This window comes from Bos taurus, chromosome 6 (assembly GCF_002263795.3).
Source record: "Bos taurus isolate L1 Dominette 01449 registration number 42190680 breed Hereford chromosome 6, ARS-UCD2.0, whole genome shotgun sequence".
Taxonomy (NCBI): Eukaryota; Metazoa; Chordata; class Mammalia; order Artiodactyla; family Bovidae; genus Bos; species Bos taurus.
Genome location: NC_037333.1, coordinates 68,309,208 through 68,327,207, shown reverse-complemented (window position 1 = coordinate 68,327,207; position 18,000 = coordinate 68,309,208). Strand labels below are relative to the sequence as shown.

The 18,000-nt window shown below is 42.3% G+C and overlaps 1 protein-coding gene across 1 annotated transcript in view; it reads left to right on the top strand.

Moving 5' to 3' along the window:
• Window positions 1–18,000, top strand: part of USP46 (ubiquitin specific peptidase 46) — a 74,538-nt gene that overhangs the window by 51,268 nt on the left and 5,270 nt on the right. Inside the window, exons 6-7 of the mRNA NM_001192444.2 lie at window positions 12,357–12,440; window positions 14,568–14,765. Of these exons, the coding sequence (NP_001179373.2) occupies window positions 12,357–12,440; window positions 14,568–14,765 (282 nt within the window). The remainder of the gene's footprint in view (window positions 1–12,356; window positions 12,441–14,567; window positions 14,766–18,000) is intronic.

The following is an 18,000-nucleotide window of genomic DNA, read 5'->3' as shown; positions in this document are numbered from 1 at the left end:
GGTGCATATCAGAATCATCTGGAGAAGTTGGTAAAAATGGAGGCCTAGGTGATATTTAACTTCTGTTAGCCTGGGCATCTACTATTCCTTAATTTTCCAGATGGTTTTGATACCGCCAGAGTTTGAGAACTGCTGCCCTAGATCTTTGCTACTCAAATAGGGGTCTGCGAGCTAGTACCGTTGACATTACCTGGGTCATTAGTAGGGCAGAATCTCTGGTCTCCTTCAACAATGAGTGCACGAGTCAGTGCCTGCACTTGGACAAGATTTCCAGGTGATTCCCATAACATGTTCATATTTGCAAAGCGCTGGGGACAGTGGCTCTCAGCCCACGGAGCATATTGGAACCACCTAGGGAGTTTTAAGAACAATGGTGCCTCTGGTTCTTGGAGACATTCTCATGTAACTTGGCTTGGGGCAGAGTGATGGGGGATTGAGATTGTTTTGAAAGCTCCCCTGGTGATTCTGATGAGCAGCCGAGTGAACCACTGCTGTAGACTCTAGAACAAAGCTTCCTAGCTTATATGCCATGGAAGATGGGTTCCAGGTGTGTGCAGATCCCCTCAACTTGCAGGCAGAGCCTGGAGCTGCCGGCAGAGCAGCCGTGTCAGTGTACCTCAGCTCCTTTCTACGTGGCACCATTTTTCGCTGTTGTTGATTGTTTTGTTTTTCTTTTTCTTTTGCCACTATTTTTTAAATGTGCATCATAACATGAAATTATCGAGAGACCTCCTTAGCTTGAGATTTTTTTTTTTTACTTTACCACATTGTGTTGGTTTTGCCATACATTGACATGGATCTGCCATGAGTGTACATGTGTTCCCCATCCTGAACCCCCCTCCCACCTCCCTCCCCATACCATCCCTCTGGGTCATCCCAGTGCACCAGCCCCGAGCAGCCTGTATCATGCATCAAACCTGGACTGGCGATTTGTTTCACATATGATAATTTACATGTTTCAATGCCATTCTCCCATATTATCGCACCCTCGCCCTCTCCCACAGAGTCCAAAAGACTGTTCTATACATCTGTGTCTCTTTTGCTGTCTCGCATACAGGGTTATCATTACCATCTTTCTAAATTCCATGTATATGCATTAGTATACTGTATTGGTGTTTTTCTTTCTGGCTTACTTCACTCTGTATAATAGGCTCCAGTTTCATCCACCTCATTAGAACTGATTCAAATGTATTCTTTTTAATGGCTGAGTAATATTCCATTGTGTATATGTACCACAGCTTTCTTATCCATTCATCTGCTGATGGACATCTAGGTTGCTTCCATGTCCTGGCTATTATAAAGAGTGTTGTGGTGAACACTGGGGTACACGTGTCTCTTTCATTTCTGGTTTCCTTGGTGTGTATGCCCAGCAGTGGGATTGCTGGGTCGTATGGCAGTTCTATTTCCAGTTTTTTAAGAAATCTCCACACTGTTCTCCATAGTGGCTGTACTAGTTTACATTCCCACCAACAGTGTAAGAGGGTTCCCTTTTCTCCACACCCTCTCCAGCATTTATTGCTTGTAGACTTTTGGATAGCAGCCATTCTGACTGGCTTGAAATGGTACCTCATTGTGGTTTTGATTTGCATTTCTCTGATAATGAGTGATGTTGAGCATCTTTTCATGTGTTTGTTAGTCATCTGTATGTCTTCTTTGGAGAAATGTCTATTTAGTTCTTTGGCCCATTTTTTGATTAGGTCGCTTATTTTTCTGGAATTGAGCTGCAGGAGTTGCTTGAATATTTTTGAGATTAATTCTTTGTCCGTTGCTTCGTTTGCTATTATTTTCTCCCATTCTGAAGGCTGTCTTTTCACCTTGCTTATAGTTTCCTTTGTTGTGCAGAAGCTTTTAATTTCAATTAGGTGCCATTTGTTTATTTTTGCTTTTATTTCCAATATTCTTGGAGGTGGGTCATAGAGGATCCTGCTGTGGTTTATGTTGGAGAGTGTTTTGCCTGTTTTCCTCTAGGAGTTTAATAGTTTCTGGTCTTACATTTAGATCTTTAATCCATTTTGAGTTTATTTTTGTGTATGGTGTTAGAAAGTGTTCCAGTTTCATTCGTTTACAAGTGGTTGACCAGTTTTCCCAGCACCACTTGTTAAAGAGATTGTCTTTAATCCCATTGTATATTCTTGCCTCCTTTGTCAAAGATAAGGTGTCCATAGGTACGTGGATTTATCTCTGGGCTTTCTATTTTGTTCCGCTGATCTATATTTCTCTTTGTGCCAGTACCATATTGTCTTGATGACTGTGGCTCTGTAGTAGAGCCTGAAGTCAGGCAGGTTGATTCCTCCAGGTCCATTCTTCTTTCTCAAGATTGCTTTGGCTATTGAAGGTTTTTTGTATTTCCATACAAATTGTGAAGTTATTTGTTCTAGTTCTCTGAAAAATACCGTTGGTAGCTTGATAGGGATTGCATTGAATCTGTAGATTGCTTTGGGTGGTATACTCATTTTCACTATATTGATTCTTCTGATCCATGAACACGGTATATTTCTCCATCTATTTGTGTCCTCTTTGATTTCTTTCCCCAGTGTTTTATAGTTTTCTATATATAGGTCTTTTGTTTCTTTAGGTAGATATATTCCTAAGTATTTTTTTCCTTTTGTTGCAATGGTGAATGGAATTGTTTCCTTAATTTCTTTTTCTGTTTTCTCACTGTTAGTGTATAGGAATGCAAGGGATTTCTGTGTGTTAATTTTATATCCTGCAACTTTACTATATTCATTGATTAGCTCTAGTAATTTTTTGGTGGAGTCTTTAGGGTTTTCTATGTAAAGGATCATGTCATCTGCAAACAGTGAGAGTTTTACTTTTTCTTTTCCAATATGGATTCCTTTTATTTCTTTTTCTGCTCTGATTGCTGTGGTCAAAACTTCCAAAACTATGTTGAATAATAGTGGTGAAACTGGGTACCCTTGTCTTGTTCTTGACTTTAGGGGAAATGCTTTCAGGTTTTCACCATTGAGGATAATGTTTGCTGAGGGTTTGTCATATATAGCTTTATTATGTTGAGGTATGTTCCTTCTATTCCTGCTTTCTGGAGGGTTTTTTATCATAAATGGATGTTGAATTTTGTCAAAGGCTTTCTCTGCATCTATTGAGATAATCATATGGTTTTTATTTTTCAATTTGTTAATGTGATGTATTACATTGATTGATTTGCGGATATTGAAGAATCCTTGCATCCCTGGGATAAAGCCCACTTGGTCATGATGTATGATCTTTTTAATATGTTGTTGGATTCTGTTTGCTAGAATTTTGTTAAGGATTTTTGCATCTATGTTCATCAGTGATATTGACCTGTAGTTTTCTTTTTTTGTGACATCTTTGTCAGGTTTTGGTATTAGGGTGATGGTGGCCTCATAGAATAAGTTTGGAAGTTTACCTTCCTCTGCAATTTTCTGGAAGAGTTTGAATAGGATAGGTGTTATCTCTTCTCTAAATTTTTGGTAGGATTCAACTGTGAAGCCGTCTGGTCCTGGGCTTTTGTTTGTTGGAAGATTTTTGATTACAGTTTCAATTTCCATGCTTGTGATGGGTCTGTTAAGATTTTCTATTTCTTCCTGGTTCAGTTTTGGAAAGTTTTACTTTTCTAAGAATTTGTCCATTTCTTCCAAGTTGTCCATTTTATTTGCATATAGTTGCTAATAATAGTTTCTTATGATCCTTTGTATTTCTGTGTTGTCTGTTGTGATCTCTCCATTTTCACTTCTAATTTTGTTGATTTGATTTTTCTCCCTTTGTTTCTTGATGAGTCTGGCTAATGGTTTGTCAATTTTATTTGTCTTGTCAAAGAACCAGCTTTTGGCTTTGTTGATTTTTGCTATGGTCTCTTTTGTTTCTTTTGTGTTTATTTCTGCCCTAATTTTTAAGATTTCTTTCCTTCTACTAACCCTGGGGTTCTTCATTTCTTCCTTTTCTAGTTGCTTTAGGTGTAGAGTTAGGTTATTTGACTTTTTTCTTGTTTCTTGAGGTAATCCTGTATTGCTATGAACCTCACCCTTAGCACTGACTGCTTTTACAGTGTCCCATAGATTTGGGGTTGTTGTGTTTTCATTTTCATTCATTTCTATGCATATTTTGATTTCTTTTTTGATTTCTTCTGTGATTTGTTGGTTATTCAGCAGCGTGTTGTTCAGCCTCCATATGTTGGAATTTTTAATAGTTTTTCTCCTGTTACTGAGATCTAATCTTACTGCATTGTGGTCAGAAAAGATGCTTGGAATGATTTCAATTTTTTTGAATTTACCAAGGCTAGATTTATGGCCCAGGATGTGGTCTCTCCTGGGGAAGGTTCCGTGTGCGCTTGAGAAAAAGATGAAATTCATTGTTTGGGGGTGAAATGTCCTATAGGTATCGATTAGGTCTAATTGGTCTATTGTATCATTTAAAGTTTGTGTTTCCTTGTTAATTTTCTATTTAGTTGATATATCCATAGGTGTGAGTGGGGTATTAAAGTCTCCCACTATTATTGTGTTATTGTTAATTTCCCCTTTCATACTTGTTACCATTTATCTTACATATTGTGGTGTTCCTATGTTGGGTGCATATATATTTATAATTGTTATATCTTCTTCTTGGATTGATCCTTTGATCATTATGTAGTGTCCATCTTTGTCTCTTTTCACAGTCTTTGTTTTAAAGTCTATTTTATCTGATATGAGTATTGCTACTCCTGCTTTCTTTTGGTCTCTATTTGCATGGAATATCTTTTCCCAGCCCTTCACTTTCAGTCTGTATGTGTCCCTTGTTTCAAGGTGGGTCTCTTGTAAACAACATATATAGGGGTCTTGTTTTTGTATCCATTCAGCCAGTTTTTGTCTTTTGATTGGGGCATTCAATCCATTTACATTTAAGGTAATTATTGATAAGTTTGATCCCATTGCCATTTATTTTATTGTTTTGGGTTTGAATTTATACACCCTTTTTGTGTTTCCTGTCTAGAGAAGATCCTTTAGCATTTTTTGGAGAGCTGGTTTGGTGGGGCTGAATTCTCTCTGCTTTTGCTTGTCTGTAAAGCTTTTGATTTCTCCTTCATATTTGAATGAGATCCTTGCTGGGTATAGTAATCTGGGCTGTAGGTTATTATCTTTCATCACTTTAAGTATGTCCTGCCATTCCCTTCTGGCCTGAAGAGTTTCTGTTGAAAGATCAGCTGTTATCCTTATGGGAATCCCCATGTGTGTTATTTGTTGTTTTTCCCTTGCTGCTTTTAATATTTGTTCTTTGTGTTTGATCTTTGTTAATTTGATTAATATGTGTCTTGGGGTGTTTCACCTTGAGTTTATCCTGTTTTGGACTCTCTGGGTTTCTTGGACTTGGGTGATTATTTCCTTCCTCATTTTAGGGAGGTTTTCAACTATTACCTCCTCAAGTATTTTTAATGGTCTTTCTTTTTGTCTTCTTCTTCTGGGACTCCTATGATTCGAATGTTGGGGCATTTAACATTGTCCCAGAGGTCTCTGAGGTTGTCCTCATTTCTTTTAATTCTTTTTTCTTTTTTCCTCTCTGTTTCATTTATTTCTACCATTCTATCTTCTACCTCACTTATCCTGTATTTTGCCTCCGTTATTCTACTGTTGGTTCCCTCCAGAGTGTTTTTGATCTCATTTATTACATTATTCATTATATATTGACTCTTTTTAATTTATTCTATGGTTATTATCCCTATGATTATTATGGGGCAAATTGTTGGTTTGAAAGTGAAAGTGGCTCAGTCATGTCCCACTCTTTGCGACCTCATGGACTGTCCATGGAATTCTCTAGGCCAGAATACTGAAGTGGGTAGCCTTTCCCTTCTCCAGGGGATCTTCCCGACCCAGGAATCCAACTGGGGTCTCCTGCATCGCAGGTGGATTCTTTACCAACTGAGCTATCAGGGAAGCCCAAAATATTTCTTTGAGCTGCTTTTTGGGGGGTGAGGCAAGAATACTGGAGTGGGTTGCCATTCCCTTCTCCAGGAGATCTTCCCGACCCAGGGATTGAACCCAGGTCTCCCACATTGTAGGCAGACGCTTTACCGTCTGAGCCACCAGGGAAGTTCTTTCTTGCATCTTTTTGATCCTTGTCTCCAGGCTATTTATCTGTAACTCCAATTTGTTTTCAAGGTTTTGGATCATTTTCACTATCATTATTTGGAATTCTTTATCAGGTAGATTCCCTATCTCTTCCTCTTTTTTTTGGTTTGGTGGGCATTTATCCTGTTCCTTTACCTGCTGGGTACTTCTCTGCCTTTTCATCTTGTTTATATTTCTGTGTTTGTGGTGGCCTTTCTGTATTCTGGCAGTTTGTGGTTCCTCTTTATTGTGGAGGTTCCTCGCTGTGGGTGGGGTTGGACGAGTGGCTTGTCAAGGTTTCCTGGTTAGGGAAGCTTGTGTCAGTGTTCCGGTGGGTGGAACTGGATTTCTTCTCTCTGGAGTGCAATGAAGTATCCAGTAATGAGTTTTGAGATGTCAGTGGGTTTGGTGTGACTTTGGGCAGCCTGTATATTGAAGCTCATGGCTATGTTCCTGTGTTGCTGGAGAATTTGCATGGTATGTCTTGGTCTGGAACTTGTTGGCCCTTGGGTGGTTCTTGGTTTCAGTGCAGGTATGGAAGCGTTTGATGAGCTCCTATTGATTAATGTTCCCTGGATTTAGGAGTTCTCTGGTGTTCTCAGGACTTAAGCCTCCTGCCTCTGGTTTTCAGTCTTATTCTTACAGGAATCTCAAGACTTCTCCATCTATATAGCACCAACGATAAAACATCTAGGTTAATGATGAAAAGTTTCTCCACAGTGAGGGACACCTGGAGAGGTACACTGAGTTACATGGAGAAGAGGGAGGAGGGAGATAGAGGTGACCAGGAGGAGAAGAGGGGGAATCAAAAGGGAAGAGAGTAAGCTAGCCAGTAATCACTTCCCTATGTGCTCTCTACAGTCTGGACCGCTCAGAGATGTTTACGAAGTTACACAGAGAAGAGAAGAGGGAGGAAGGAGACAGAGGTGGCCAGGAGGATAAAAGGGGGAATCAAAAGGAGAGAGACAGATCCAGCCAGTAATCAGTTCCCTAAGTGTTCTCCACAGCCCAGAACACACAAAGAGATTCAGAGTTGGGTAGAGAAGAAAAGGGGGAGGGAGGAAATAGAGGCGACCTGGTGGAGAGAAAAGAGAGTCCAAAGAGGGAGAGAGCAGTCAAGCCAGTAATCTTGTACCCAAGTAAAAATGGGTACTGAAGATTGGGTTCTTAAAGGTACAAAATTTATAACAAATACCAGAAAGCAAAGATTAAAAATCTAGAGTAGAGGTTAGATTCTCAAAAATAGAATATTTTTAAAAAAGTCAAAAAAATTATATATATATATATATATATATATGAAGTTTGCTTTAAAAATAGGGTCTCTCTTTTTTCTTTTTGCAAGATAATAGTAGGTTATAAAAATGAAAATTAAAGATGTAATAGGGGACTTAAAATTTTTAATTTTTTTAATTTAAAAAATGATTATAATAAAAATATATCTAGGACTTTTCTCTGGAGCTGTTGCGGATAGTGTGGGGTCAGTTCATTTTCAGATAGTTCCTTGGTCCAGCTTGTACTTCTCGAGGTCTATAGGTCCCTTCATATGTAGTCGGTGCTAACTACAGGGTTTTAATCTATTGCACCTGTCACTTCCAAAGTGGTTCCCTGTGTTTATTTTAGCTTCTTCTGTTTGCTGGTCTCTTCAGTGTCTAATTTCCGCCCTGACACAAGTGGGGCGGTGGAGGTCACTTTTTTTAGGCTCACTTGTTCAGTTGTGCTGTGGGGAGGTACTGCAAACAAATATCACTGGCGTGTGCTCACAGTGATTCAGCCACACTGGGTTTGCCCCTGCTCATGGCGTGTGTGCTTTCCCAGTCTACACCGCTCAGGCTCTAGGTTGCTCTGCCGGGAACTGTCTGATGCAGGCCCTGGGTTTCATGCAGTCTCCAGGTCTAAGCCGTTCAGGTTCTCGGGTACTCCACAAAGGCGCAGAGTTGGTTGGGCCTGCGTTTCGTGCCCTTCCAGGTCCAAGCAGCTCAGGTGACCAGGTGCTTGATGAGCGCAGTTGCCCCCAGTTGAAGGCTATGACTTATCACCTCCCCCATCCCAGCCACTGGGTTTTCTGGGTGTACACGGGCATGCCTTCTCAGGTGTGCCGTGTGTCTCTTCTGGGGAACTGATCTCTGTCTGCAACTCTCCTGGCAGATGTTGACTATCCAGAATCCCAAGAAGTCTTGGTTAGCAATGACGTCAGCTTGCAGTTTGGTATAGGATGCCTCTCTGGGGCCGGGATTGCCCTCTTCCAGCTCTGGCTGCCCTCACCTGCCTGTCTCCGGTGGGGGATGGGCTGGTCCGCAGCCGGCTAGCTCTGCTCAGTCCTTTGTTCTGTGAGCAGGCCTGGCGGTGTACCTTGAAAGTGAAAGTGAAGTTGCTCAGTTATGTCTGACTCTTTGCGACCCCATGGACTGTAGCCTACCAGGCTCCTCTGTCCATGGGATTTTCCAGGCAATAGTCCTGGAGTGGATTGCCATTTCCTTCTCCAGGGGATCTTCCCAACACAGGGATCAAACCTGGGTCTCCCGCATTGTAGACAGACACTTTACCGTCTGAGCCACCCATAGCTATCCCACAGTCTGGGTTGCTATCTCAAGCTAGTTCCCTCAGATTGCCCTTGGGGCATTCAGGCGAGGTCCTTACCCTAAGCAATGCGGCTTGCACCTCCCTGTCCAGCCCCTGCTTGCTAATGGGCAATTCGAGCGTCTGTCCGGGCTGCTCCTCCGCTGGGAGTTGCTGTTAGGCATGTAATTTATGGATTTTAATTATTTATTTATTTTTCCTCCCGGTTATTTTGCCCTCTGAGATCCCAAGGCTTGCCATAGACCCGCCAGAGAGAGTGTTTCCTGGTGTTTGGAAACCTCTCTTTTTAAAAATTCTCTTCTTGGGAAGGATCTCCGTCCTTACCTCTTTTGTCTTTTTATCTTTTATATTTTGTCCTACCTCCTTTCGAAGACAATGGGCTGTCTTTCTGGGTGCCTGATATCCTCTGCCAGCATTTAGAAATTGTTTTGTGGAATTTGCTCAGTTTCAAATATTCTTTCGATGAATTTGTGAGCGAGAAAGTGGTCTCCCCGTCCTATTCCTCCGCCATCTTAGGACCGCCCCTGAGAATTTTTTTAAATCAATTTTTGAGCTAATGTGTTGAGTGAAAGGTTAAGATTTAAATAAAAAATGTTTTCTCTCAAACATAGACATTACCTTGGTCATGATTGCTATTACAACCTGTAGCTGTCTCAGCTGGAAACATAGTCATTCTCCATTTTTTTCAAGTTTTCTTGTGTACATTTCCATTAGGCTTTATAGTCCTTATGAAGGTATGTGTTTCATATTAGACTTGCTCCCAAAGTATATTTTTAAAAAGTGTTTCTTTGACTCTTTTTCAAGAAATACAGAGTTTTGTGCTTTCCTGGTAACCTCTCCTCTGTGCTTTGATGTAATTTATCCCAAGTGTCTAAAAGACCTTTCTCCTCTCCTCTTTGATTTCCTCATTGAGGAGTTTCCTCAACATTTGTTGCCCTCTTTTGTTCCAACAACTGTACAGCATTATCTGACAGTTCTGCTGTGCCTCAGTTTCCTGCTGGGGCCACTCTGTCTTTATAACTTAGCCGCATTTTCCAGTTCTTGACTCAGAGATGCTCTGAAGGCTTTGTCCTGCCTCTCCTGTGGCAACAAGCTTCCAGTCATCTAGGGCTGGGCAGGATGGTGAATCGGGTCTTTAAGTACCAACTTCTGCTATGTTTTTACCTTTGTGGATCTACAAAAACATTTTTTATTGAGAAATTTGAGTAGAAAGTGTTTAATTTCTTATTTGCTGTACTTGCCTGAGGTCTTCTTTTTTTAATTAACTTTTATTGGAGTGTACCTTACTTACAGTGTTGTTGCCTGACTTACTCTGATTCTTTAGTAGGATAGAGGAGAGGTTTGTCTGTGGTAGACATTCCAAAACTATGACTCTCCACCCTCACCCAGACTCACTGCCCCTTCTTGGTTGCTCTGTTCTACCCCAGTAAATCTTGTGCAGACCAAGAAGAGATTTCACAACAGTTACTTAACATGAAGAGCCGAGCAGTATTCATTCAGCTGAGTTTGAGTCTGTATCAGGTATCAGGCACTTGGAGTCTGAGGGTTGAGTATACTTGCCTTCTAAACTGTGTTTTTGCTTTTTGACCCCCTACAGTCCTTCCTCTAGAGTGCTGCCAGAAATGGTCCAGAAAGCACCATCTGATGCTGTCAAGCCCGCAGAGACAAGTTAGAGAGCCACAGGGTCCACACAGCTTCTAAGAAGTGTGCTCTGTACCTTGTGTTCATGCCTCTCAGCCATGGCCTTCACTCTGTCTGGAATCCTGGACTCTTAATCCCTTGGTTCACTTTCCCTTTTTGAGAATCTGACTTAGATATCACCCCTTGGGGAAACATACTGAATTGCTGCAGTTCAAATTCATTTCTCCATCCTCCGTACTTTGCTGGGGACTTTATACACATGCGTTTCTCTTTATTCATCCAGCACACGTCGTTGAGTGCTGTTGTGTGTCAGGCCCATTCTCAGTGCTGGGACTCTGGCAGTGAGTGAGACAGACACGGTCACTGCCCATACACGTCATCCAGCAAGTAGGAGGATGTTTCAGATAGTGATAAGTGCTCAGAGGAAAACAAGACAGCAACAGAGTAGGGGCTGGATGGGTTTGGAAAGAGTGACTGGGGAAGTCCTTTCCAAAGAGGTGACGTAGAAGCTGAGCTCTGAACAATGAGCAGGGCCAGTGATGGAAGCATCTGGAAAAAGAGCTGTCAGTGCAGAGAAAAATGGCACTAGCAAATGCCCCGAGTAGGGATAGCATGGCACCCTGGAGCTGCAGAGAAGACCAGCCAGTGGGACTGGAGCAGCGTGAAGGAGGTGGGAAGGCAGGAGATAGGTCAGAAGAGCAGACAGTCTGTTGGCATAGCAAGAAATGTGGATTTTAGGGACTTCCTTGGTGGTCCAGTGGCCAAGACTCGGCGCCCCCAATGCAGGGGAGCCAGGTTTGATGCCTGGCCTGGGAACGAGATCCCACATGCTGCAACTTAAGACCCAGCACAGTCAAATAAATTTTTTAAGAAGTTAAAAAAGAAATTTGGATTTTATTCCTGAATTCACCAAGAAACTATCGAAGAGCTTTAGGCAGGGGAGTCAGTAGTATGAAATGATGTATGTTTAATCTGCACCGAACACTAAGTCTTGTAAGTGGCTCATTGCGTGTGTCTCTGGTAACCTGTGTGCTGTGAGGGCAGGCATTCTCTGTGGATCCCCAGCACCCAGTCCAGGGTATGGTCGGTAGCCACTGGGGAATCTAATGAATGAATAATCTATGTATTCTCTTGATAAGCTCTATTTAAGTGGTTGAGTTAGTAACACCACGTAAATAACTTTTTCTGTTTGGTAAAAGCTGGTCGAGCTAGTGCTAGGACACTTCCTATGAATAAGGAAATGTCACGGCCTTTTTCAAGACTCCAGGGTGTTATGATATTCTGGATATTCTATTCAGCCTTTGAGGCAGTACCCCAGGAATGTTAAGTAGAATCTTGATGACCAGAGAAGAATGAAAAGCCATGACATGTTAAAAAATGAAAGCTATCAGTAGTACAGTAAAATCTTATGATGAGGTGAATACAGATATAGCATCCCAATGGCGTTTGTTCTCAAGAGGAGGTAGTTGGGAGTTCTTATCTTCCAGCATGTGGGGAGGAGGGGAGCAGGGGGTTGGTAGTCATCTCCTGATAATTTGAGACTTTCTGAGTTCAATATAAGGGCCATTGAATACGATTTAAATTTTATTATCTTTCGTGCTCTTTGAAAATGTAGACCACCTAAGACAGATTGTTTTTCATTAACCGTGTAGTAATGTCTCCTGGCATTTTGTGTGATGGTTTTTTGGATTTGACTTTCACTGTAATGGTTGGCTTTTACTGTAGTTAGTATTTTTCTATTATAATTTTTATCTCCAGTTTTCGGGTACTGTCTCTTAAAAACCTTGAGTTTCTTTTTTTTTTTTTTTTTTTTCCCTGAATCAGTTGGAAACCCTAATTTAGATCTATCTGTGTCCCATTAAATAAAGCTTACTTGAAAATCTTTCATGGTGAAATCATAACCCAGCCCAGTGAACATGCTCTAATCATCATAGCACTTGCTCCCAAGAAGGATCTTTTCTCATTACTTCTTTCCCCACATTCACTTAAAAATTACCCTACAGGTAATAGAGAGTTTAGGACATGGTAAGCTGAGTACATTTTGGACTTCTGTTGAGTTGAAAATATTTTTCTCTGCAGAGATTTCAGCAACACAGAAACACTGTGTAGTGAACAGAAGTATTATTGTGAAACATGCTGCAGCAAACAGGAGGCCCAGAAAAGGTACGTAAGGGTTTAGCCTAGGGGGTGGCTTCCTTTCCGCAGAAGGGACCAGATCGTGGAGCCTGACAGATCTGATTTTTGAATCCCAGTTCCTAGGGCTCGTAACCAAGTAGCTTTGGAGAAGTCAGTTACCTTCTTCACTTGTAGAATAGAATAAGGATGCCTACCTGGGGAAGTTGCCCATTCATCTGATCATGTGTTCATCTGTTTGTTTGTTCATTCATTTATTCAGTGTGCCAGATACTCATGCTGGGTAAACAAGTGGTGATCAAGTGTGATCACTGTCCTCTTGGGATTAAAGGTGAATTATAAAAATGACTTAGCATAGTACATAACACATAGTGGTCACCCAGTAACACTGTTAGTATTGCCTAATGTTGGAACTTCTTATTTAGAAGATAGAGGCAAGTAATACTAATCATTTAGTAAGGAAGCATGAAACCAATAACATCAGTCTATGGATGGGTAATAAGAAAGTTATCGTATTCAGAGTTGATACAAGACCCAAGGTTGCCCATCTTTTTACCAGCACTGGTCGGTTACAGGTCTTGAACAATGTGAAATAATTGTCCTTCCCTATGTTCTGTCCCCAGAAGCCAAGAAACTTGACATTTTTTACTATCCTGTAAAGCTTTACCATGAGTTAACTTTACCCTGCCCATGGTTTGTGGCATATTCAGGATAACTCACAGATGCCCATTCCTACCATCTAACACCATGAGGGGTCTAGAGCTGAAGTTGAACGAGTTTCTCTGACCAGTCTCCCAGCTCTTCATCCCCAGGCATACACAGCTTTCTTTGGTGCCTCAGAACTGGAGAAAGGTTAGTCATTGTGGTGGCAGATGGGAGTTAACATTTATTAGTGGCTGGGGAGCTTACCTCTGTCCTCATCCGTGTAATCTAAACTAAGTCTGCCTAAGGCCATCCTAGGTCTTCCAGTGGAGCATGAAAGCATATTCTATTCAACCTTGGAAGTTGTATACACTAAAATGCTGTGTTCCTGAAAAATAATAGGGATCCCCATAAATCTTATGTTTCTGCTGATGGTGTGGTTTTGCTTACTTTTATGCACAGGATTTTTTTTTTCCAATAGATTTCTAAATAATATTCTATTAAATGTGTCCTTTACAAACAATAATTCATGGAAAATATGCACAAGTCAAACAGCATTTACAATAATTCAGGGCCTTCAAAGAGGGTGTCCTCGAAGGTAACCAGAAAATCCTCTGTTCTGTCAGAGTTATCTCCATAAACTGTTGTCTTTGCAACTTCTTACCGAAGAATCTTAATGGTCATCTAGTTGAAAAAAAGAGCTTTTCATGTTTGTGTAAGTTGCGGAACTGCTGCATCGAACAAAAAATCCTTTTCTGCAGGATTTCTCAAAGCCTTTGGTATGTGGATGTGCCAGGAGGAACTTAGGAACAGAAGGGAGAGCAGCATCCTGACTTGGCCTCAGAAACCCCGCATCCATTAACATCTCCGGTGCTCTCACGAGCCTATTTTGAGAAATATAGCCCTAAGCCAATCAATCTCTGAATTTATAAGCGAGGAACCTGAGAGCCAGAAAAGGGAAATGACTTGCCCAGGAGCCCAGGGGTAAGGAGGGAGAAAGGGCCTAGCATGCCTGGTTATCTGATGGTAACCAGTTGGCAGTGGTATCTGAGGCATACCTGCCTGTCGGTTCTCAGAACCTATATGTACAGAATCCACCCTCTGCTTGTCCTTTCCCTAGCCTGCTTTTCTCAAAAACTGTCCCCCTCCTCTCCATTATCTCAGAGTTGAGGGATTATCCAAATATCGTTCTCCCTGGGAGGCAGAGGGCAGTGACGTAGAGCAATTGTGCATCATATTTTTATTGGTACGTAAGTTCTGGGGTGTCTCCTTTGACCAAGCATATGATCCCACCCCCCACATCCTAGCCCCGCTGCACTTTTCTCTGCTTACTAGGCTCCAGTTAGCCAAGTCTGTACAAGCGAGCGTCCTTTTACTCTGGCACGTGGATTGGCAGTTTGCTGGTTTGAAGTTTGTTGAACCCCTCCTGCTCTCCATTTGTGCAGGCCGTGGTATAATTGGTCCCACTCACAGGGATTGGGTGCCACTGATTTTCTATTCCGTGGTTTATTTTAGGATGAGAGTCAAAAAGCTGCCCATGATTTTGGCCCTGCACCTCAAGCGGTTCAAGTACATGGAGCAGCTCCATAGGTACACCAAGCTCTCTTACCGAGTGGTCTTCCCACTGGAACTCCGGCTCTTCAACACCTCCAGTGATGCAGTAAACCTGGACCGCATGTACGACCTGGTCGCGGTGGTGGTACACTGCGGCAGGTGAGGGCGGGCAAGGAGCGCGTTGAGGGGGGGCTGTCCTTGGGCCACGTGGACTCTGCCACATCTTTCAGGGGCGGGGCCGGGGATCTCAGACTCAGTGGTGATGGCGCTTCGGGGAATTTCCTCTAAGCTCCAGTTTATCACCTCAAAATGAATCTCTAAACTTAGGTATATAAAGTAAAATAATAAATTTAAAAATAAAGATAAAATTAATGCATAATAATAATTTAAATGTTCTCTCATAAGGGAAATAATAAATCTCCATTGGATACAAAGAATTTGAAATCACATGGAAAAGTAAATGTTTGTGCTGTGATTTTAATTTTTGAAAAACCAGGTTACTCATTTAGTATGATCACAAAAGTGTTTTAAGATACCTAAATAAAGACTGGAAGCAGTGGATGGAATTTAGTACTTCTTTGGCATTTGAATAATTAAAATGTATCCTTATGTGTTCTTTAGGCAGTTTTAAGCCTTTCCCCTGTATTCTATAGTAAGTACATAATCAAAAAAAAAAAAAAGAGTGGAGAGACATCCCCTAGATATGGAGAAGCAAAGTGTTTTTGCTGGAAGTCTTTTGAGGAAATATTTTTTATTGTATAATTTGGTGTAAGTCTTGAAAACTCTACTGAAAATTCACCTGTTGTTATTATTTGCTCAGCTGGGATGGGTTTGTGTCCCCTCCCTGGGATCGATATCGCTGTCGCCCTTGTAGGTTTCAGATTGGGGCCTGTCACAGAGCAGGTGTCTTTTCCTCTCCATCCACCTGGATGGAGTGGTAGTAAACAGACCATTACCAAGAGGATGCGTGGTTCCACAGGGAGGGATGGAGTGATTTCCTTTCCTCTACTGGGTGGATGGTATCAGAAACTGTAACATACCTGAAGCAACCCTTGTTTTGTTCCATGCAGAGCCATAGTCACAGATTATTGTCTTACGTTCTCAGAAAGTTGTATTTGTTGGTCAGTTACAAGCCACCTTTCTATTTCCCCCTGAAGAATACTTCTAACTGCTAATTATTTTAAAGAACCTAAGGGTTGGGAAGATCCCCTGGAGGAGGGCATGGCAACCCACTCCAGTATTCTTGCCTGGAGAATTCCATGGACAAAGGCGCCTGGTGGGCTACAGTCCATGGGGTCCCAAAGAGGTGGACACAACTGAGTGACTGAGCATACATACACATACATCTATTTTCTATTTATTTATTCATTCTAAGGGTTCTTTAACAGTTTTCTTTGATTTAACCATGCCCTCCTCCAGGGGATCTTCCCAACCCAGGGATCGAACCCAGGTGTCCCTCATTGCAGACAGATTCTTTACCGTCTGAGCCACCACGGAAGCCCAGGAATTCTGGAGTGGGAAGCCTATCCCTTCTCCAGGGTATCTTTCTGACCCTGGAATTGAACCAGGGTCTCTTGCATTGCAGGTGGATTCTTTACCAGCTGAGCTACCAGGGAATCCCATATATTATGTATATGCTATGTAAATGCTATGTTCCTGGTGGTTTAGTCAATAAGTCATGTCTGACTCTATGTATATACTAGGAAATGGCAACCCACTACAATATTCTTGTCTGGAGAATTCCCATGGACAGAGGAGCCTGGCGGGCTACAGTCTTTGGGGTCACACACAGTCAGACGTGACTGAGCGACTAAGCACACACATGATGTAAGGAACAGGGCGATGACAGAGAGCAGTGGGAGGTGCCCCTTTAGGGAAGTTAAAGTGAAGTCGCTCAGTCATGTCCGACTCTTTGCCACCCCATGGACTGTAGCCTATCAGGCTTCTCCGTCCATGGGATTTTCCAGGCAAGAGTGCTGGAGTGGATTGCCATTTCCTTCTCCAGGGGATCTTTTTGACCCAGGAATCGAACCCGGGTCTCCCGTATTGCAGGCAGACGCTTTACCGTCTGAGCCACCAGGGAAGCCTTCCTAGTAAGGAACAGGGCAATGACAGAGAGCAGTGGGAGGTGCCCCTTTAGGGAAGGTGGTCAGCAAAGGTTTATCTCCTGAGATGACATTTGAGCTGAAGCCCACCCAAGGAATAAAAAGAGGCAAGAATGCAGACATGAGTGAGGACCCTTTCAGGCAGAGCTGCAGCAGTCACAGGGGCCCAAGCTGAGAATGCTGATGTGTGTGAAAACAGAGGCAGCCCATGGGCTGGAGCTCAGAGGGAGAGGGGAGAGTGGCTGGAGAAAGGTGAGAACAGTCCTCTGGGGTATCTTTTATTTAAAGAAAGCAAACTAAAGGGACTTCCCTGGTGGTCCAGGGGTTAAGACCCTGCACTTCAAATGCACAGGATGTGGGTTTGATCCTTGACTGGGGAACTAACATCCCGCATGCTGTGCAGTGTAGCAAAGAAAAAGCAAACTAAGGCAGATTCAACTTTCCAACTTTGATGATGCATTGAGAAAACAAAACTTCAGAGTTAGAGTTAAAAATTCCCTCAGTTGTGCAAATCTGACTTCATAGGAGAAGCTGTTTGGTTGTTCGGTCTACTTTTTTCTGTAGTGTGTAATAATGTACCTTTTTGTTTTCCTACTGGTTATTATACATTTTGGTTTAATATCTTTCTAAAACTCGAATCAGATCACATCACTCCTCAAAGTTCCCAAGTGTCTTCCTGGCTCACTCACAGTTGAAGTCCATAATCTTAACCACAGTGGCCCATTCCTAACCCTCCTCCACTGCAGCTCACTTGGCTCTGGCTGCCTTGCTGTTCCCTGATCACACTATGCCCACCCCCACCCATCCCCTAGGCCTTACACTTGCTCTCCTCCCTTCCTGAAACTTCCATCACGTGGTCTCATGGCTTGTCTCTCCCTCTGTCTCTCTCTCTCACACACACACACTCCTTCCCTTCAGGGAAATTCTTCCTGCTCACATCTCATGTCATCACCGTAGCATCTTCCCTCTGTCGCTCACCAAGCCGTTGCACTGCTATATTCTTCAGCATGTATCACCACTTGAAATATATTTGTATTTTAGTTTATTACCACTCCAACCCTCAACCTCAGGAAAGGCAGGACTTTGTTTCATTCACTGCTTTTTGTTTGTTTGTTTAAGTAGAAGAGAAGAGGCTTTTCTCCCAGTCTTAACATTTATTCATTTATTTGGCTGCACTGCGTGGTCTTAGTTGCACCATGCTGGATGTCCTGCGAACTGAGTTTTGGCACAGGGGATCTAGTTCCCTGACCAGGATTCAAACCCAGGCGCTCTGCACTGGGAGCAGAGTC